Consider the following 19,426-nt stretch of genomic DNA (forward strand, 5'->3'; position numbering starts at 1 on the left):
CACAGGCGGCCGCCCACACTGCAGGGCTGGGGTTGGGCCCAGGTCGCGGCCGGTTTACCCCCCAGAACCCGCTCAAAGCAGAAGGCATCTTTTAACAAGCATGTAAAAAAAGATATAGAAATATGAATGAATGAATGAATGAATGAATGAATGAATGAATAGCGGGGCGTCTAGCCTGGCAGAAATGCAGAGGACGTTGGTCCTTAGGCCGCTATTGGGGGGGGGGGCTGTCCCACCAGTGGTGGCCAACATCCCGGTGGGGCCTGGAGAACTCCCGGAAGTGCCACTGCTTTCCAGACAACGGAGAGCAGTTCCCCTGGAGAACCAGGAGGGTGAAGGCTACGGCTAGGGTGGGGCCTGGGGGTCCTCCGGAATTACAGCCTCTGTCCAGGCAACAGAAACCCGTTCCCCTGGTAGTGGTAGTCAAACTGCGGCCCTCCAGATGTCCATGGACTACAATTCCCAGAAGCCCCTGCCAGCATTTGCTGGCAGGGGGCTCCTGGGAATTGTAGTCCATGGACATCTGGAGGGCCGCAGTTTGACTACCCCTGAGAAAATGGCATCATACCCCACTGAAGTCCCTCCTCCCTAAACCTGCTCTCTGGAGGCTCCACCCTGAAAAGTGTTTGCCAACCCAGAGCTGGCAGCCCTCTCTTTGCTCCCTCCCCAGGCTCCACCCACACAATCTCCAGGGGTTTCCCAACCCAAAGTTGGCAAGCTTAATCTCCCCACTGTAAGTGACCTGTCAGGCCTCGACCAGAGCCCTGGGCCTTTTCCCTGAAGAGGGGAGGGGGAGCCTTCCTTGGCGATCTCTGGGTTTGCCAGGGCTTTGGAGGGAGTCAAATGGCAGGTATCTTTTGGGGGGAGGGGGGAGATTTGGAGCTTACGACTTTATCTTTGGCTTTAGCTGGGATAAACTATTATTGTGAGCTGCCTTGTACTGTCAGGAAATATTAAATATTTTTAAAGAAATAAATATAAATACATTAAATAAAAATATCAAATTAAAACAATATTTTGGCCTTTTTACAAAATCTGGTGCATGCGGAGTGATGGCCTGCCACATCTTTAGTTTTAAAAAAGTCCTCCATCTCAGGGATGGTACGGTTACTAACCTCCAGGTGGGGCCTGGAGATGCCCCACAATCACAATTGAGCTCTGGACTAGAAAGATCAGTTCTCCTTGACAAAATGGCTGTTTTGAAGGGTAGACTCTGTGGCAGGGGCAGTCAAACTGCGGCCCTCCAGATGTCCATGGACTACAATTCTCATGAGCCCCTGCCAGCGGCAGGGGCTCATGGGAAGGGTAGTCCATGGACATCTTGAGGGCGGCAGTTTGACTACCCCTGCTCTGTGACATACTCTGCTGAGATCTCTCCCCTCCCAGACTCTGTCATCCCTAGGTTCCATCTTCAAATCTCCAGGAATTTCCCCAGCTCTGGGTTGGCAACCGACAGATGAGCCAGCTTGGCGTCATAGCTCATTCTACCATGGATGCTGGGAAGCCTTTGCCCCGCCCCCGCCCCGCCCCGCCCCCTAATCTCAGGCAGCGGACTTCTTCCAGCCGCGCTTCTTGGGAGCAGCGCCGCTCTCCGCCAGCAGGGGCGCAGCTGAGCTCCTCTCCGCGCAGCGGGCGTGTCCCTGCTCGGCCGCCGTCCTTGTAGTCCCCGCTGCGAAGATGGCGGCCGCCCTGGAGCGTCCTCCGCCGGAGGCCGCGAAGCCCTTGCTGGGCCTCCTCGTCGGCATCGCCCAGGCCTCGTTCCACGGCCACGCGGAGGTCACGGAGGAGCTGCTGCGGGAACAGCTCTACCCGGACCTGGCCCCGCAGGAGTTCCGCGCCCTGCAGGCCAAGATGGCGGGCGTCGTCAAGGTAACGGGGGCGGGGCCGGCGGGGCTCCCGGATGCGGCGGGAGAGGCACGGGGGGGGGGCTGGGGGCACCTTCAGGACCGGCACGCCGAAGCCCTTCAGATCAAGTGAAGACTAAGGCAGGGCGTAAGGGCTGGTGCGCGTGCACATGCCTGAGGTATAAGCCGCTGTGTGCAGGGATTTATAAGCCGCTGTGTGCATGCACATTCATGAAATATAAGATGCGTGCAAACACATAAGCTTTAATGTGTATGCACATTTACGAAGTATATAAGCTTCTGTGTGCATGCATATTATAAGCTGCTGTGTGCATGCACATTTCTGAGGTATAAGCTGCGTGCAAGCACATAAGCTTTAATGTGCATGCGCATTTACGAAGTATATATAAGCTTCTCTGTGCATGCAAGTGTCTGAGGTATAAGCTTGTGTGTGCATGCGTATGTCCAGATGGCTGAGGAAGTTTTATTCAGGGTGTAAGCTTTGGTGCACCTGCACAGTTCAGAGGTATAAGCTTTGGTGTGTATGCACACCTGCCCTTGACTTTGATCCGGAAACTGCAACTAGAAACGTAGCCACCAGGGTCCCTACAACAAATTTAAATCACTTTTGTTGTTATGTGCGAAGTCGTGTCCGACCCATCGCGACCCCATGGACAATGATCCTCCAGGCCTTCCTGTCCTCTACCATTCCCCGGAGTCCATTTAAGTTTGCATTAAATCACTTACAATTTCTTAAAATTGTAAAATAAAATTAGTGTACTAGATCAGTGGCCCCCAACCTTTTTTGCGCTGTGGACTGGGGGGTAGAGGGAGGTGCGGGAGCGCCAGCACCCACAAACCAACAGGCACACCTGCAAACGCACAGGCGCGGCAGGTCCACACCTGTGCGTATGCGGGCGCCTGTGCTCCTCCCCCTCCCCCGGCAGCATGACGCTCGCTGGGCTGGAAGGTGGCTCCCGATGCAGCGTGCACCGCGGGGGGGGGGGGAGTCGTGCCAGGAGGCGCACCGGCGCCTCCCTCCTCCCCCGCCACAGCCCGGTACCAAGGCCCGGTACCAGGGTACAGCCCAGTGGTTCGGGAACATCATACTAGCTGGTACATCTTAACTGTAAAGAGAAGCTAAATGATGGAAATTAATGGCTGATTAGCTTGCAGCCCAGCAAGCTTCTTTCTGTGGGGGGGGGAGAGGGAACTGCGGCTGCTGGCACACCGGCGATGCAAACACACGTGCGTGGACCCAGTGGGGCCACAAACGTGCACATGCAGCAGTTTCCACACATGTGCGCATGCACGTAGCTGCTGCGCATGCGTATTTGTGCCCCACCCGGAGTGCAAGCACGAATGCCTGCCAGGTATGCGCATTTGCGCGGGGGCTGCCATGCATATGTGGGGGCTCAGGTTGCCCTCCCCCTCACCCCTTGGCAGCGGTCCGCAACTCGAAAAAGGTTGCGGACTGTTGTACTGCAGCTTTCTCAGTCTTGTGATTCCTGTTTTTAGAATTGTGTCTATTTATTTTTTGCCACTGAGTTCTCTGCATATGGCAAAGAGGTCAAATGCCCACTGCTTGCACATAATTCCGTCTGTGTGGATTTGCCAGCATTTCAAAATGGTATATATTTTGTGTATAATAGCTACACAGAAGAGAAATAAGTTTTTACAGATCTACAATTTTTGGAAAGCATATGGAATTGCTCACTTTCCCCCCAAAATTTTTTAAAATATATTATACATTCTGTTTATATTTAACTCATCTCTGTTTTTTTTTAATAAATAAAAATACCTCCAATCAGGGTGGACCTGGACAGACAGGAACCTGGACAGTCTCCTCCCAGGAGGCTGTTTCCCAAATACAAGGAGCAAAATAGTGTTAAGGATTTGGATTTTTATACTGCCCTTCCATATGGCTCTGGGAAGTTTACAAATAACATTGTAAAAATAGTTACATAGAACATTATAACAATCTGTCAGGTTCTTATTTCATTACCCATACCAAGTAACTCAGTTCTTCCTTATACCAAGAATTAAACTTTGTTGGTCTCAAAGGTGCCAGTGGACTCAAACTTAGTTCTCACATCTGCTAACTCTTTTATCCGTATGCTGATTTGCTGCTATCTTGCTGCTAATTACCCGTTCGTAGCAACTACCCCTCCATGGTTGAGGAAGTCTTGCTTCAATGTATCTGGAAAAGTGTATATGCAGAATTAAACTTATACTCAGAATTAAACTTTATTGGTGTTAAAGGTACCATTATGTTCTGTTCGGATGCAGTCCTAATTTGGATTGGAGACTGGGACAAAAATTTAATTTGTCCTAAGTTTGTTTCTTGTGACTTTGCTTGTTCTTCTAACACTCCCAAATGCAGCCTGACTTCTGTCCCGTTGTATCTGTCTGGGATTTTTATTTTCGCAGGTGTTTTAGTTCCTTTTTTGACTCGTTTGATTCCTTATCTCTTGCGTTCTGCATCTTTATCTCGCTTCTGAATGCTAGGCGCTAAACTGGAAACAATCTCTCTGAGGCCTGATTTCTCTCCTTCCCCCTCCCCCTTTCCTGTTATCAGTTTTTGTTGTGTCATTGATCCCTTTTCTCGCAGCCTTTCTTTGTATCTGCCTTCCTTCATTTGTTTGCACTTTTTATCTTGGAGCTGTCGCAGTTAGTGAGAGAAAGGGTGTTTGCCCACAAACTTGAGTGACAGGAAATGGATAAAACGTAATGACATGCACTGTGGAGTCCGACCTCCATGTGGCAAGAAGAAGAAGTAGAAGAAGAAGAATCCCAGGGCATTCTGCGCACTTTATCCCTTCGATACTAAAGAAGGCCGGGAATAAAAACCTCACCTGCCACTAAAATATGGTTCCCCACTGCCATGCTGGAAGGTTAAGAGAGGTTTTATTCTCTGAAACAGGTGAGTTTAGATGGGAAGGACATAATAGCTTCCAGGCAGTTGATGCTTGGATGAACATCTCTGTTCACGGAAGTGTCCGTGAATTCTTCCCTGACCAAGAAAGTTTGGACCCTCTCATAAAGGGACAACTCTGATCAGTGGTGGATCTCGGGCAGGGATTCCCAGCAAGGGGTCCAGGGACCCCCAAGAGTCCACAGGTGCTCCGGAGGGGGTTTGCAGCCTTTCCCCTCTGGCATTAATGGGCTAGGCCACGAGGTAAGTGAACTGCCGCTTCCATGGCTCCTCATCTCCACTCACGGCTGAGGTCTCACATGGTTCCTGTGCCTGGGAGGGAGGGGAGGGAGCCTGCATGCCTGCTCCTGCTTTAAGCCGTCTTTTAAAAGATGGAATTTCCCAACCAGTGTAACCCTGGGGTTACATGTAACCCTGTTTGGGAAAGACTGCTCTAACCAGTACCCCACACTGGCTTCTGTTTTTCACTGGGATTGGTAGCCTAGAAAAAAAGTTACCGTATATTATTATAGAAAACATACATTCTGCCTCCGTATCATATGCCACTGTCTCCTAGCTCCAGTCTTTGTACCGGTGTGTTCTTATACATGCTTTCTCTGTAGTGTGAAGTTCATCCAGTTTTTGGCTGCTGGCTGTGGCATTTGACTTGCTCCAGCTGGTTTCTAGAAGAATTACTTGCCATCTTTGGGGGCCAAGCCAGTTTGCTGTAGTGGTTAGGAGTGCGGACTTCTAATCTGGCGAGCCGGGTTCGATTCTGCACTCCCCCACATGCAACCAGCTGGGTGACCTTGGGCTCGCCACGGCACTGATAAAACTGTTCTGACCGAGCAGTGATATCAGGGCTCTCTCAGCCACACCCACCCCACAGGGTGTCTGTTGTGGGGAGAGGAAAGGGAAGGCGACTGTAAGCCACTTTGAGCCTCCTTCGGGTAGGGAAAGCGGCATATAAGAGCCAACTCTTCTTCTTCTTCTTCATCTCCTAACTCTCAGAGTGAGCCTCCATTTGCCTGCAAGCACATGACTGTGAATTCTTATCCTGAAAGAGGAAACTAATGCCATAATCAACTTGAATGCCCCTGGCATTCTTGCAAGTGGTGTGAAACAGAATTGTTTAGGAAGTTAATTATATACAGGTGACACAGAGCTACAAGAGAAATAATACAGCACAATGTTCTAGTTCTGCTGATGTAACACTGTGTGGAGTTTGACTCCAATGGTACCTTTAAGACCAGGATGCCGCTGTGTTTAGAGGAGACAGGCAGGGCGTAGGGACAGGGCCTCCGTTAATTACTCTCTGCATTCCACAATTGCAGCTGCATCTGTCACTCTCCAATCTTGACAGGCAGATTTCCTTTACTGTGTGTTCCCCAAACAAGTGATAAGTGTGTTATTCCTGTACCATCCTTGAATCCGGTACTAATCTATTGCTCATGCGCTGCCCATATTTGTGAGCTGGTCAATTCCTATTTTGTTGTATCTGAGGCAGTGTGCCTGCACACGAAAGCCTTGGATAAAACTTTGCTGGTCTTTAAAGTGCCCCTGGACTTCAACTCTGTTCTGCTGCTTCGGGCCAGCCTGGCTGCCCACCTGAATCTAACTCCTACTGCGTGAGGCTTTCTTCGGACGGCACCTCTGCTTTGAAGTCTGCAGTTCCTAGCCCTGTTACGTTGCTTATGAGATGTGTCGCCCCACTGAATGCATGGATTACATTGCAAAATCCGCCTTAAGCCACAGTGAGAAAAGCAGATAAATAAAGAATAATTTTTCCAGAGCAGATCACTTCTGGTTCTGAAATGAGTTTTTGTAAAGAGCCATTTTCTTTCTGCCTCTAGGTGGCAGGACAATATCAGCGTTGAAGCAAATGTTTTTGCCCATCCCGTATTAGAAACTGACACTAAAATTGGTAGAATCAAGCTGGTAGCCGTGTTGGTCTGAAGCAGCACAACAAAACAAAATCAGAGTCCAGTCAGGCACCTTTAAGACCAACAAAGATTTACTCAGGGCGTGGGCTTTTCAGTGAAAGCTAAAATTGGTATTTTCTGTTAGTACATGCCACATTTTATTAATTATTCAGTTGATCCAATGTACTTTAGTAGCATGCTGCTGTTCTAGCAGAACTAGTTAGGAGATATCCTGTGGAATCCTAAACAAAGTTATTCCTTGCTCTGTTGACTTCAGTGCATTTAGAAGGATGAAACTGTTTAAGATCTATTTACAACTTTCGAGTGAATCCTTTAAGTGAAGGAACTGGGGAGTATCCTTGTGCAATTTATGTAATTCATATATTGATGCAAAAATTATGGAACTCTTAAATCCTGGGGAAAAGGGGTGCCTTTAAAAAAGTTGAAATAGATGCAGTATTTTAAAAATCAGATTTAAACTTTGTGATTTTAATATTATGCAATCTCTTATTCATGCATATTCCATTTTAATCTCAAGTATTCATTTTATTCAAATGGCAATAGCAAATAAAGAAGGAGCAGCAAGCTGCAGCTTAGACTTCCCATGTTTCCATTCAGTTTGTGCCAGGGTGTTGCGTCTCACGGCCCACAGTCAGTGGGTTGAACTCCCAGAGCAGACTCTGCCCATGCCAGAGCAAAACTGATGCCCTCGACCACATCTAAGCCTCAGACCCCCCCCCCCACACACACACAGACAGACTGTGGCCTCCTTAATTCTCAACCAAACAGCAGCCCATGAAGTAAAAAAAAGTCATTACTGCAATAAAAGACAACAGGAAACAACCAAATGGACAGCAGGATCACTTATGAACATTTTAATTAATTATACTTTAACAAACAAAATGGGCCAGCCAAGCAGTCCAAATCCAAGCGTCAGGAGACAGCGATGGTCCAGCCATCCCTGAAGATCTTTCCCCTGGCTTCTTGTTCTCGTGGTCCCCTGTAGGATAAACAGACCGACATCCCAGCATCACACATTGTGCCCTGAGAACATCTGGGCCACCCTGGCCACTAAAAGCCTTGCCTGTCTCTAACCCGCCAGCACATCATGAAATCTCCTGTTAACATCCCCCAGGAGTTAGAATGGAGCACAGGGGCCGTCTTGCCTCATAGTAAATCTCCCCTTCAGCACGTAATGAAACGTTCTTCTACACATTCCTGCTGCTTGGGGCGCAACGGTAGGAGGCCATCTAGAGTTCTGGCCCTCATGTCCGCTTCGTTTTGACCACCAAGTGTCTGACTTGATGTGCCCCTGGCCAAATTCCGCACGGCTGGGCTTGATCCTGCATGGTTCTCTTGTGTCCATATGACAGGGCACTCTGTGCTAAGACAAGTGAGGTGTCAGATTTACCCACATGGACCTACTCCTGAACTGTGTATCTGAAGTGTAATGGGTGGAAACGTGCTTCTCGGTGTGGGAGTAGAAAATGACCATACTCACTTCCGTCCGCCTACCGCCTCTGCTTCCACCCCAGCAGCGGGGCTCTTTCCCCTCAGGCCCTGGTGCTGAGACACCAGGGGGGTGTTCTCCACTGGGGGGAAGAGTGGAGGTCTTCCCTGGGGTGGGGCTGCTGCTGGGAGGGAGGCGGGGGCCCTGGATAGCAGACCCGCTTTGAGCCAGGGCCGCCCTTACCAGCCCCTGCCAGCTGCATGCAGCCCACACCCCGAACCTCCAGTGGTGGGTCTGTGTTCCTGGCCGCCCCTGAAAATTAAAAACAAGAACAGCAAAATAAACAGGTTGATTCTGTGAAAGCTTAAGGGGGTGGCAAGTTACAGTGGATGAGCAAGAGGTTTGTGAGTGTCCTGCACAGTGCAGGAGGTTGGACTAGATGACCCAGGAGGTCCCTTCCAACTCTAGGATTCTATGACTCTAACAGAATCACTGGGAGAAAATGAGCCTCCCAACCTTTTCCAAGGGCTTTTCCCCTTGGGCAACTGTCAGAAACCCAGAGTGACCCCAACCCTCTGCCTTTTGGAGCGGGGAAATCTCAGCATACAGGGCCTTGTCACAGCCTGTTCCTATTGCTAAGCCCCTGTGGAGCAGCGAGAGGACCTCAGGCTGAGGTAAGGCCTCGAAGGGAGCTTGTGGCGTTGGCCAGCTCTGGACCCCAAATGTCCTCTCAGTTGGAGCACACCCACTCCCTGCGGACCCTCTGTGCTCTCCCTCTACTCCTCCCCTCCAGGGGGAGTGCTGGCCTCTTTCCTTGGGCCTAGCTGGGAGGGCCCTAGAGGGCTCATCTCTACACGGAGACCTTCCGGGTCTTTTGCTGCTGGTTTCCATTGGCTCTAAGCCTGTCTGTTCTTGCAGCCCTCAGCTGAAAAGGCCTCCTTTCTTGGGGTTCCTTCCTCATGCCCCATCTGTCATGGGCCCATTGGGGGGATGCTTGTGCTGGGCAGGTGCTCTGGAGAGTTCACTGCCCAGGTCATGGGGTGCCCGGAGTCCCTCTGGCAGATGGAGGTTCTTACCGTTGATCTTTAAAATAGGCGGCAGGCGGCCAGGTCCTCCGCTCCGGGGGACAGGTGATCCCAAAACCTTAATTTTCTTCCCCTGAATTAGGAAATTATCCATTCCTGGAGAAAGAATGGAGTTAGAGTATTACTGAGCTATCTAATGATCTAGGATCGCACACTGACTAGGGTGAGACCTCTCTGTCCGAAGCCACCTTGTTCTTCAGCTAGAGAGGTCTCTTGCTCCTTCCGGTCCCTAAACGCCCCCTGAAAAAGCCGGCAAAGGAGCTTGCTTTTTGTCCCAGGAGGCCCCCAACTGGGGCCTGGACAATGGCTTTAGATCAGGAAGAGGAGGACGATCATGCATCCTCCCGCCAGAAAGCAGACTATAGAAGCTGAGGACTTAGAGGAGGGCAGGGTGCTGTTTCCGCTGGCTGCAGAGGAGAGGACATGCAGTAATGGGTTTAAACTACAAGTACAACGATATAGGCTAGATATCAGGGAAAAAATTTTCACAGTCAGAGTAGTTCAGCAGTGGAATAGGCTGCCTAAGGAGGTGGTGAGCTCCCCCTCACTGGCAGTCTTCAAGCAAAGGTTGGAGACACACTTTTCTTGGATGCTTTAGGATGTTTAGGGCTGATCCTGCGTTGAGCAGGGGGTTGGACTAGATGGCCTCTAAGTACCCCCTTCCAACTCTATGATTCTATGACTTGTCCCAGGCGACCCTCTCATCTTCAGAGGGCCGCTCCAAGTCAGGTTGCTCGCTTGGAGGAAACTCCTGACAGCATCAAGGGGGAAGATGCGGGGGGGAGAAGGTAATTCTGTCCCAAAAATACCTGTGGGAAATTCTTGCCGGAAATATCTGCCAAGAAGTTAGTGGAGACCTGAGGGAGAAATGGGTGGAGCTAGCTGCCCAAACTGCCTCTATCTCTTGGCTCTGTAGCAGAAAGACAGGCTCCTCTCTGGATGGGAGGCCTTGAGCTCCCTTCAGGAGGGACGGCTGGAAACCCTCCCTTGTCAGCCTTCCTCCTGGTGGACCCGCTCCTTCCTCCAGGCCTCCGTTGGAAGAGAAACCTGCCCCTCCGCCCCTGCCCTCCCCGCGAACAGACTGTCTATTGAGCAGCTTGTTCAGGAGGAGAAGCATCTTCCTAGACCTGACCTCCATGGACCATTCGCAGCCCGACTCAGGTTCCAGAAGACTGCAGGAGTCCCCTCCGGGTCCCTCAACCAGGGAATGAGTGGGGCGGAAAGGGGGCTTCCCCGTTGGAGGTCTGGCTCAGGCGACCCTCTGTCCACTCCCCCGAACCTTTTCCTAGTTGGGGCTTGTGCTGAGGCTGAACTTCCTTCCAAGGGTGCCCCAAAGGACTGAGTTCCTGGGACTGAGTCTGAGACATCCTTTCCCGGCTTCCCTTGGAGGCTGGCTTCTCAGGGAGGAGGAGAGGGAGGACCTGTTCCCTGACCTGAGAGGTGGGTCTAGAGCCGTGAAGGGACCCTAAGCAAGGAATTAACTGAGGTGGAGCCTTTGGCTGGTCTTGTATGAATTGTAAATGTTGTCAACTCCAGAGGTCATCCTGGCTGGACTCCAAGGAAGTTTTGAGGGTTTTTGGTTCATTGAGGGAGTGGCCTCCTCAGCCAGGGGTTCCTTGTTTTCTTCTGCCAAATTTGAGTCCAGCGCACCTGTAGGCCCCACAATGTTTGACTCAGGGAGGAAACTTCCGTGCTCATGGACACTTCCTCCGCCGTGCACACGAAAGCTCCCACCTGGAATACAACTTTGTTGGGCCTCAAGGTGCTGTGGGATTCCACTTTTGCTCTGCTCCTTCAGACCCACTGGGCTCCCTTGTTTTCTTGCTTCTATTTGGAGATCTTCCCACTTGGACTCACTGCTTGGCTGCACAAGCCTCCTGTCGCTCCAGAGCTCTGGTGCAAATGCCCCCACCAGGCTGGGAGGCAGGATGTCCCACTGGACAGATTGTGATGCGAGGCTGGGTGTGGCCATCCCCATGGCAACCCTGCAGACAAAGAGGCAGAGGCAGGAAGGAGCCTTGGAGAGGCCGGTGCTGAGGACAGCAGAGGGGCTCAGGGCAGGCAGGACGAATGACCAAATGGGCTCCTGGCCAGAGACAGAGGAGGGGGGGACGAGAGGGAATTCGGGGTGAGTTAGGGGAATTGGGGAGGATTCATTCCCTCTGCCTGGGAGACACTTCTTGGCTGTCTCCCTTTTGGGGGATCTCACAGAATTCCGACTGCTCTCAGGCAGCAGAGATCAGTGTCCCTGGATAACCAGGCTGCGTTGGAGGGCAGGCCCTGTGGCTTGGTGTCATTGGCCCCAGTTCCCAATCCCTCCCTCCCTGGCTCACCCCCCCCCCCCCAATAATCTCCAGGTATTCCCTGCCTGCAGCTGGCAACCCCAGAGGGCTCCCGAAAGGCCTCCCTGCCTTCGTGCATCCCCTTCATTTAAGGAGAGGAACCTGCCAGAGGTCCTGAGAGTCAGGGCTCCAGCATGCCAGCCCTCCCCCCCTCCAGCTGTGCCTTCTGATCCCCTCCCAGTCCCTACCCCACATCACCTCGAGAGTTCCCTGATGCAGCGGGGGGGGGGGGGACGGGACAAAGGAGGGGACAGTGGCAAGGCCAGGGGGCCTCTTCTTGCCTCCTCCTCCTCAGGCCCTGCAATTAGTGAGTGGAGTCAGGAGAGAACATTAATTTGCAGCACCTCCTTCCTGCTGTTCCTGCCAGGTGGGGCAGACCTTTTTGTCAGGGGTCTCTTACAGACCTGGCAACTTGGCATCTTTGGGGCATATTCTCCACGCCCTTCACTGCTCAGATGCCCCCTCTCCATCTAGTCAGAGTACACAGATTGGGGTACCCAGTGTGCAACAGTTATGCAAAACAAGGCCATATGCCACCTGGGCCCAGTGTACCTGTGGGACCGCCTCACTGTCTATTCCCCCCGAAGAGCCCTGCACTCCACCACCTCCCTGGCCCCAAAGAAGCATGCCTGACCTCAACCGGGGCCAGACCTTTCTCTGCCCTGGCCCCACCTGGTGGAACGAGCTCCCAGAGGAGATCAGGGCCTTGCCGGAGCTAGCTCAGTTCCGCAGGGCCTGCTAGATGGAGCTCTTCCACCAGGCATCTGGTTGGTGTCGAGTGAACCTACAACCGCCTACTGGGCCCCCCAGAGCCCCCCCCCTTCCTGAACCGAATCCTGAACTGACCAGCTCTTGGGGTTATAGTGAACATGTTACTGTTGCTCTGTTCTATCAGTTATGAATTGTTATCCAACCCCTCTTACTACTGTTGTTCATTGGATGTGGCTCTGAATTATAGCAGTCTTACCGTCCTTCTTTCCTGAGCCACAAGGGGAGGGTAGTAAATGAAGGAATGCATGAGCAGAATCCACTGGGTAAAGACAACAGGTAGGTCACCTTCCCAGGCAGCCCTTTTCTGAACGGGAACTGAAGGGAAATGAGGTTGAACGCAGAACTGGGAGGAATTGGCTGCCATGCAATCTCCCCCTTAGAAGCTGCTCCCCTGCCACGAAACCGGGGGGGCCTTTCAGGCGCTTTGACACATGCACTATCTCAGGGGGATGCAGTCGAGCTTTCAAGCTGCAGGAGAGGGGAGACCCCTGCCTGGCCCGTGGACATTCCCCAACCACCCCATCTCCATGGAGTTTGGCCTCATACAAAAAGAGAGCCTCAGCTGATACTACCGGTGGCTTGATGTATATTTTTTGCTGTATGGTTATGTGTGTCTATAGCTGGACCTCAGCGGAAGACACAATTACGGTCCAGGGGCAGCAGGGCTGAAAGTCACTCCTGTATAGGGCAGATTATGTTTTCGTATGAATCTGCCTGTGTGCGTCATGCACCACTTTAGTGTCACACGTGTATAAGGTGCACACAACAAACGCTCCTATCGTTTCCTTCCTCCCACTGCACGGACACTCAGCCATTTTCCAGTTAGCTTTTCTGCCTTCGGTCTTCCGGGTGCTCCTGGCCCTGGCGGGCGGCTACAGAGAGACTAAGGGGGCCGCCTGTCTGCATCCCCCTCCCTGCCTGGGCCAGGTGGGGCTGTGGCGATCAAGGGGGTCTGGGCCGCCCAGCGGAGGACAAGGCCAGTCAAAGGGGGGGGAGGGTGCTGGCAAAACCTGGGGCTCCAGAGGCTCCGTTTCAGAGATCTAGTGAGCACAAAACTTGGCTTTTCGTCCAGGATCTATTTGATGGTTGCTTTCAAATATATTTGATATAAAACACATTCATTTAAAATCATTTCATTTTACAATAAAAGTATAAATTCACAATAAACATTCTTGGAAACCCTTTAAAATGGCCCCTTGACGGTAAAAACATACTCGGACTGCAGGGCATGGAGATCCTCTGAGAGACATCCTTGGAAGTCAGCCCCCAAGCCAACGTGGGCTCCGCTGGCAAGGCAGCTTCCTCCGGGGGGGGCCCAGTGGCCACCTCCTCTTCACTTGGGGCACCCAGAATCCCCAGAGGAGATGAGATGAAGTCCTCGGCTGGGGGCTCTCCAGGCAGGCCAGGTGAATCCCGGGGGCTCCTCACCAAAGGTGGCACCACCCCCCAACCCCCCCCCCCCAAAGTCCTTTCCAAAGCTCAGAGAGGGAGCAAAAGCTGTGGCTGGCCTCTGAGTGCTTTTCCTTCCAGTCGGAACAGTAGCTGTTCCCCAAGATGGACAGTGTTAATCTGCAGTACTTATTAATTTTATTTGTTAACTGCCGCTCTCAACCAGCCGGCTTGTGGTGGTGTACAGCAGTAAAAATAACAGTAAAACCATACTCGATTAAGCCAATCTGACAGCTCTTCTAACACCCCAAGTCAACAGCCCCCCCCCCACCTCCACCACCAGTAAGCCTGACACCTCGGGGAGGCGGGTGTGCAGAGGAAAGGCCCAGTAGATCTTCTCTGCCAACGAAACACCTGGCGGAAGAGCTCTGTCTTGCAGGCCCTGTGGACCTGGGGCAGTCCCATCAGGGCCCTCAGCTCCTCTGGAAGCTCATTCTGCTAGGTGGGGGCCAGGACCAGAAGGGCCCTGACCCTGGTCGAGGCCAGGCGCACTTCCCACGGGCCAGGGATCACCAGCCTGTTTGAATCCTCGGAGCAGAGTGCCCTGCAAGGGGTACAGGGAGATGAATGGTCCCTCAGGTATGTAGGACCCAGACCATTATGTCTGCTATTTGGGGGGTTCTGCAGAACCCACCTGAAATTGCCCCCTTCCTAGAATGCTCTGGCTGCCAGCGTGTCGGGTTTTCTGCTCGCTTAAAGAAACGGCAGTGGAGCCAGTCAGAAACTAATGAGCAGCAGTAATCCGTTTGCTTCCCAGCCATCCTGCGTTTAGCAGTGTTCTGTACGGAAGTTGCTTTCGATCTAATTAAGACGTCCTTCCTTAATGATGGCTCCTTTTCATCGCTTGTGCACCCTTCCTCCTGAAAGATGGAGATTGCTGGCAACGAACCTCTTCTAGCTGCTGAGCAGCAATTCCTCGAAGAAGGCTGCTGCTTCTTGGCAGAGAAGACACAGGAAGGAGGGGGGGAACTTGTGAATACCTGCTGTGACCTGTTGCAAGGGCAAAGGACAACGTGTCTGTTGAAGGTGGAACTCAGTATATGCCTTCTGTCTTGGGGAAAGGCCTCCAGGCACCCCAAGCCTTGACTTGGGTGCTCAGCTGGCTCCACTGGGGGCAGCACCTGGATTTTAGCCACTGTGTGACACAGAGATGGGCCGTTGGCCTCACCCAACATGGCCTCTTAACTTGACTGGAGTAACTGACCTGGTGGCCGTGTGGCATAGTGGTTAAGAGCAGGTCTGTAATCCGGAGAACCCTTTTTGATTCCCCTCGCCTCCTCTGCCTGACGTCAGCTGGGAGACCATGGGTCTCGCTGAACTCTCTCAGCCCCACCTGCCTGACAACGTGCCTGTTGTGGGGAGAGGAAGGGAAGGCAGTTGTAAGGCGAGATTCCTTAAGGCAGAGAAAAGCAGGATATTAAAAGCTACTGTTGACCGTTGGAGTGGGGCCACTGCTTTACGCGATCCTCATGCTTGACTCTCTTGAAGCTCTGTGGCTGTTCTGTGAGCAACTTCAGCCTATTCGATGCCAATTAAATTCCACCGTTTCCAAGTAGGGTTGGCCTTTTTATTTCTGCTCTGGAAGATTCCTGCAAGTCTCTGCCAAAAGAATTCTTCCACCAGTTTGTTGAGTGCTCCTCTTTGGGATAGGCAGCCTCCATAAATTGCATTGTCAGAATGATTAAATATGGATTTAGAATAAAGGGCAAAGATAAAAGCATGTTTGCTTTGAGCAAAACAAAATGTAGCTGGGCAATTATCTTATTAAAAAAAACAAATTAAATTAACGTGTTTGTTTGTTTGTGTGTGTGTGTGTGTGTGTGTGTGTGTGTTTCCAGAGACCTGTCACATGAAATAGATGTACTTTATCTCAGGCCTTGACAAATATTTTTTTGGATCTAGATCTTGCAAGAAATCAAAATGGCTGTCTGAGGAAGCTTTACAAATAGCTGAGGAGAGAAGGGAAGTGAAAGGCAAGGGAGAAAGAGAAAGATACACTCAACTGAATGCAGAATTCCAGAGAATAGCTAGAAGAGCTAAGAATGCCTTCTTAAATGAACAGTGCAAACAAATAGAAGAAAACAGTAGAATAGGGAGGACCAGAGATTTCTTCAAGAAAATTGGAGATATGAAGAGAACATTTCATGCAAAGATGGGTATGATAAAGCAGGGGTAGTCAACCTGTGGTCCTCCAGATGTTCATGGACTACAATTCCCATGAGACCTTGCCAGGGTTTGCTGGCAGGGGCTCATGGGAATTGTAGTCCATGAACATCTGGAGGACCACAGGTTGACTACCCCTGTGATAAAGGACCAAAACGGTAAGGATATAACAGAAGCAGAAGATATTTTTAAAGGTGACAAAATTATACAGAAGAACTATACAAGACTGAGCTTAACATCCCTGATAACCACGAAGGGGTAGTCACTGACTTGGAGCCAGACATCCTGGAATGTGAAGCCAAATGGGCCTTAGGAAATCTGAGCAACAATAAAGCTAGTGGAAGTGACTGCTATTCAAAATCTTAAAAGACAATGCAGTAAAAGTGCTACACTCAATATGCCAGCAAATTTGGAAAACTCAACAGTGGCCAGAGGATTGGAAAAGGTCAGTTCACATTCTAATCCCAAAGAAGGGCAATGCCAAAGAATGTTCAAACTACCGCACCATCGCACTCATTTCTCATGCTAGCAAAGTTATGCTCAAAATCCTACAAGCTAGGCTCCAGCAATATGTAGACCGAGAACTTCCAGAAGTACAGGCAGGATTTCGAAGAGGCAGAAGAACTAGACATCAAATTGCCAACATACGCTGGGTCATGGAGAAAGCTAGGGAGTTCCAGAAGAACATTTACTTCTTCTTCATTGACTATGCTAAAGCCTTTGATTGTGTGGAGCACAACAAACTGTGGCAAGTTCTTAAAGAGATGGGAATACCAGAGCATCTTATCTGTCTCCTGAGAAAACTATATGGACGTCAAGAAGCAACAGTGAAAAACAGGAATGGAATCACTGATTGGTTCAAAATTGAGAAAGGAGTTCGGAAAGGCTGTATACTGTTACCTTGCCTATTTAACTTGTATGCGGAGCACATCATGAGAAAGGCGGGATTAGAGGAGTCACAAATTGGGATCAAGATTGCAGGGAGAAATATGCAGATGATGCCACTCTAATGGCAGAAAGCGAAGAGGAACTAAAGAGCCTGTTGATGCGGGTGAAGGAGGAGAGTGCAAAAGTTGGCTTGAAACTCAACATCAAGAAAACGAAATCATGGCATCCGGCCCTCTCAATTCCTGGCAAATAGATGGGGAAGAAATGGAGGTAGTGACAGATTTTATTTTCCTGGGCTCCAAGATCACTGCAGATGGGGATTGTAGCAAAGAAATTAAAAGACGCTTGCTCCTGGGGAGGAAAGCTATGGCAAATCTAAACACCATCCTAAAAAACAGAGACATCACCCTGCCAATGAAAGTGTGTCTGGTCAAGGCTATGGTCTTCCCAGTTGCAATGTATGGCTTTGAAAGTTGGACCATAAGGAAGGCCGAGCGTCAAAGAATTGAGGCTTTTGAACTCTGGTGCTGGAGAAGACTCTTGCGAATCCTTGGACTGCAAGGCGAAGAAACCAGTCAGTCCTAGAGGAGATCAGCCCTGACTGCTCCTTAGAAGGCCAGATCCTGAAGATGAAACTCAAATACTTTGGCCACCTCATGTGAAGGAAGGACTCCCTGGAGAAGAGCCTAATGCTGGGAGCATTTGAGGGCAAAAGAAGAAGGGGACGACAGAGAATGAGGTGGCTGGATGGAGTCACTGAAGCAGTTGGTGCGAACTTAAATGGACTCTGGGGAATGGTGGAGGACAGGAAGGCCTGGAGGATCATTGTCCATGGGGTCGCGATGGGTCGGACATGACAAACAACAACAACAGAACCAGACCTTTTATTTTTCTTTTAATATTTTGAGAACCACATTTCCTAATTTTTGCTGTCACGAAACCTCATCCTATCCAGTACGGGGTAGTGTTTAAAAGTGTTGGGCTAGTACAGCCTTTTTCAATCTTTTGACCGTGGAGGAGCCTCTGAAATAAATGTTCAGGCTTCAAGGAGCCCCGGAAGTGATGTCAGCTGCTCTTGCCTCCCTGCCACGCCCACGGAAGTAACTGAACCACCTGCACCCTTCGGCCTCCCTTCACTCCTCCCTCTGCCTTTACTACTAGCATGGTGGCTCCACCTCCTGCAGGCCAGAAAGAGCATCAGAAGCTGAGAACACAGCCTGGACCAGCCACAGCATGCCACAACTGACTACCCCCTTTGATCTTTACTCCCACGGTCCACCCACCAAGCCCTCCGGGTAGAAGCAGCAGCTCGTGACAAAGCCCATCAAGGCAGGAGAGGAAAGGATACAGACCCCTGGGGGTCCAGAGACCCCTGGTTAGGAATCCCTGGGCCAGTAGCTGGGAGATCTGGGTTCGTCCCGACTTATGCAATGGAAACTCACAGGGTGATCTTGGGCCAGGCACACGTCCTCAGTCTTACCTACGCCACAGGGTTGTTGTGAGAATAAAGTGTAGGGGAGGAGAATGATGCAGGCAGCTTTGGGAAGAAAGTTAGAGTATAAATTAAATATTTTTGCAGTTTTTCATAATTGCATTACTACTACAAGTAAAAGTGTTGTAGTATATCTAAATATAGAGGTGAACCTATGGTTCATTAGCACTATATGAAATTAAAATATAACATTAATCGATAACCTGTAGTGGTTAAGAGCAGTGGCCACTAAACTGGAGACTTGAGTTTGATTCCTCACTCCTCCCTGTGCAGCCAGCTGGGTAGCCTTGGGCTAGTCACAGTTCTCTAAGAGCTCTTTCAGCCTCACCTTGTGGAGAGAGGAAGCAAAGGCAATTGTAAGCTGCTTTTAGGGTCCTTTAGGAAACGAAGAGCAGTGTACAAAAAAGCTGCTTCATCTAACCTGGATTCAGGTGAGTCACCATGTAGTTCTGAAGAGGGCAAAGTTTGAGTCCAGTGGCAGGTTTGAGACCAACAGAGTTTTATTTCACATACATTTTTGCATATATGCACACTTCTTTAGGTGCAGCTAATCTAGCCTCTCCAGCTTTCACAATGATTAATTTTCGTTTAAAAAGTTCAGTTTAATTGAAAATTAGAACCAGTAGGGAGCAACATGTTAAAAATGGGTTCACCCGCTGCCACAGAGTTGTGTAATTAAAGTTTACATCTGAACAAGCACAGATAATAAGTTCCTGCACATTTATTTTAAGCCTTATAACTGGCTAGTGGCAAAGCCCATTGGAAAATTGTAAATCAACTTGTACTTCCACTGAGAATACCAAGAGACACTCCAAAAAAATCACTGCCAAAAATACTAGTTGCCATAGTTAACGTGGGCTCACCACAGCACTGAGAAAGCTCTACTGACTGAGCAGTACTACAGAGCTCTCCCTGCCTCACAGGGTGTCTGTTGTGGGGAGAGGAAAGGGAAGGCGAATGGAAGCCCCTTTGAGACTCCTTCAGGCAGAGAAAAATGGCATATAAGAACCAACTCTTCTTCTTCTTCAGTAATCTCAGGGCTCTCTCAGCCTCCCCTCCCTCACAGGGTGTCTGTTGTGGGGAGAGGAAAGGGAAGGCGACTGGAA

At 50.5% G+C, this 19,426-nt stretch overlaps 1 protein-coding gene across 3 annotated transcripts in view; it reads left to right on the forward strand.

The window, feature by feature from the left end:
* The first annotated feature begins 1,621 nt into the window (after positions 1-1,621).
* Positions 1,622-19,426, forward strand: part of COMMD1 (copper metabolism domain containing 1) — a 102,636-nt gene continuing 84,831 nt past the window's right edge. For 2 of the 3 annotated variants that reach the window (XM_077315283.1, XM_077315290.1), the window contains exon 1: positions 1,623-1,869. In XM_077315283.1, coding sequence (XP_077171398.1) covers positions 1,678-1,869 — 192 coding nt within the window. In that variant the 5' untranslated portion in view covers positions 1,623-1,677. Of the gene's footprint in view, positions 1,870-19,426 lie in introns of all 3 variants that reach the window. The other variant, XM_077315298.1, reaches the window with a different exon arrangement.

The sequence above is a fragment of the Paroedura picta genome, chromosome 1 (genome assembly GCF_049243985.1).
Source record: "Paroedura picta isolate Pp20150507F chromosome 1, Ppicta_v3.0, whole genome shotgun sequence".
Classification (NCBI taxonomy): domain Eukaryota; kingdom Metazoa; phylum Chordata; class Lepidosauria; order Squamata; family Gekkonidae; genus Paroedura; species Paroedura picta.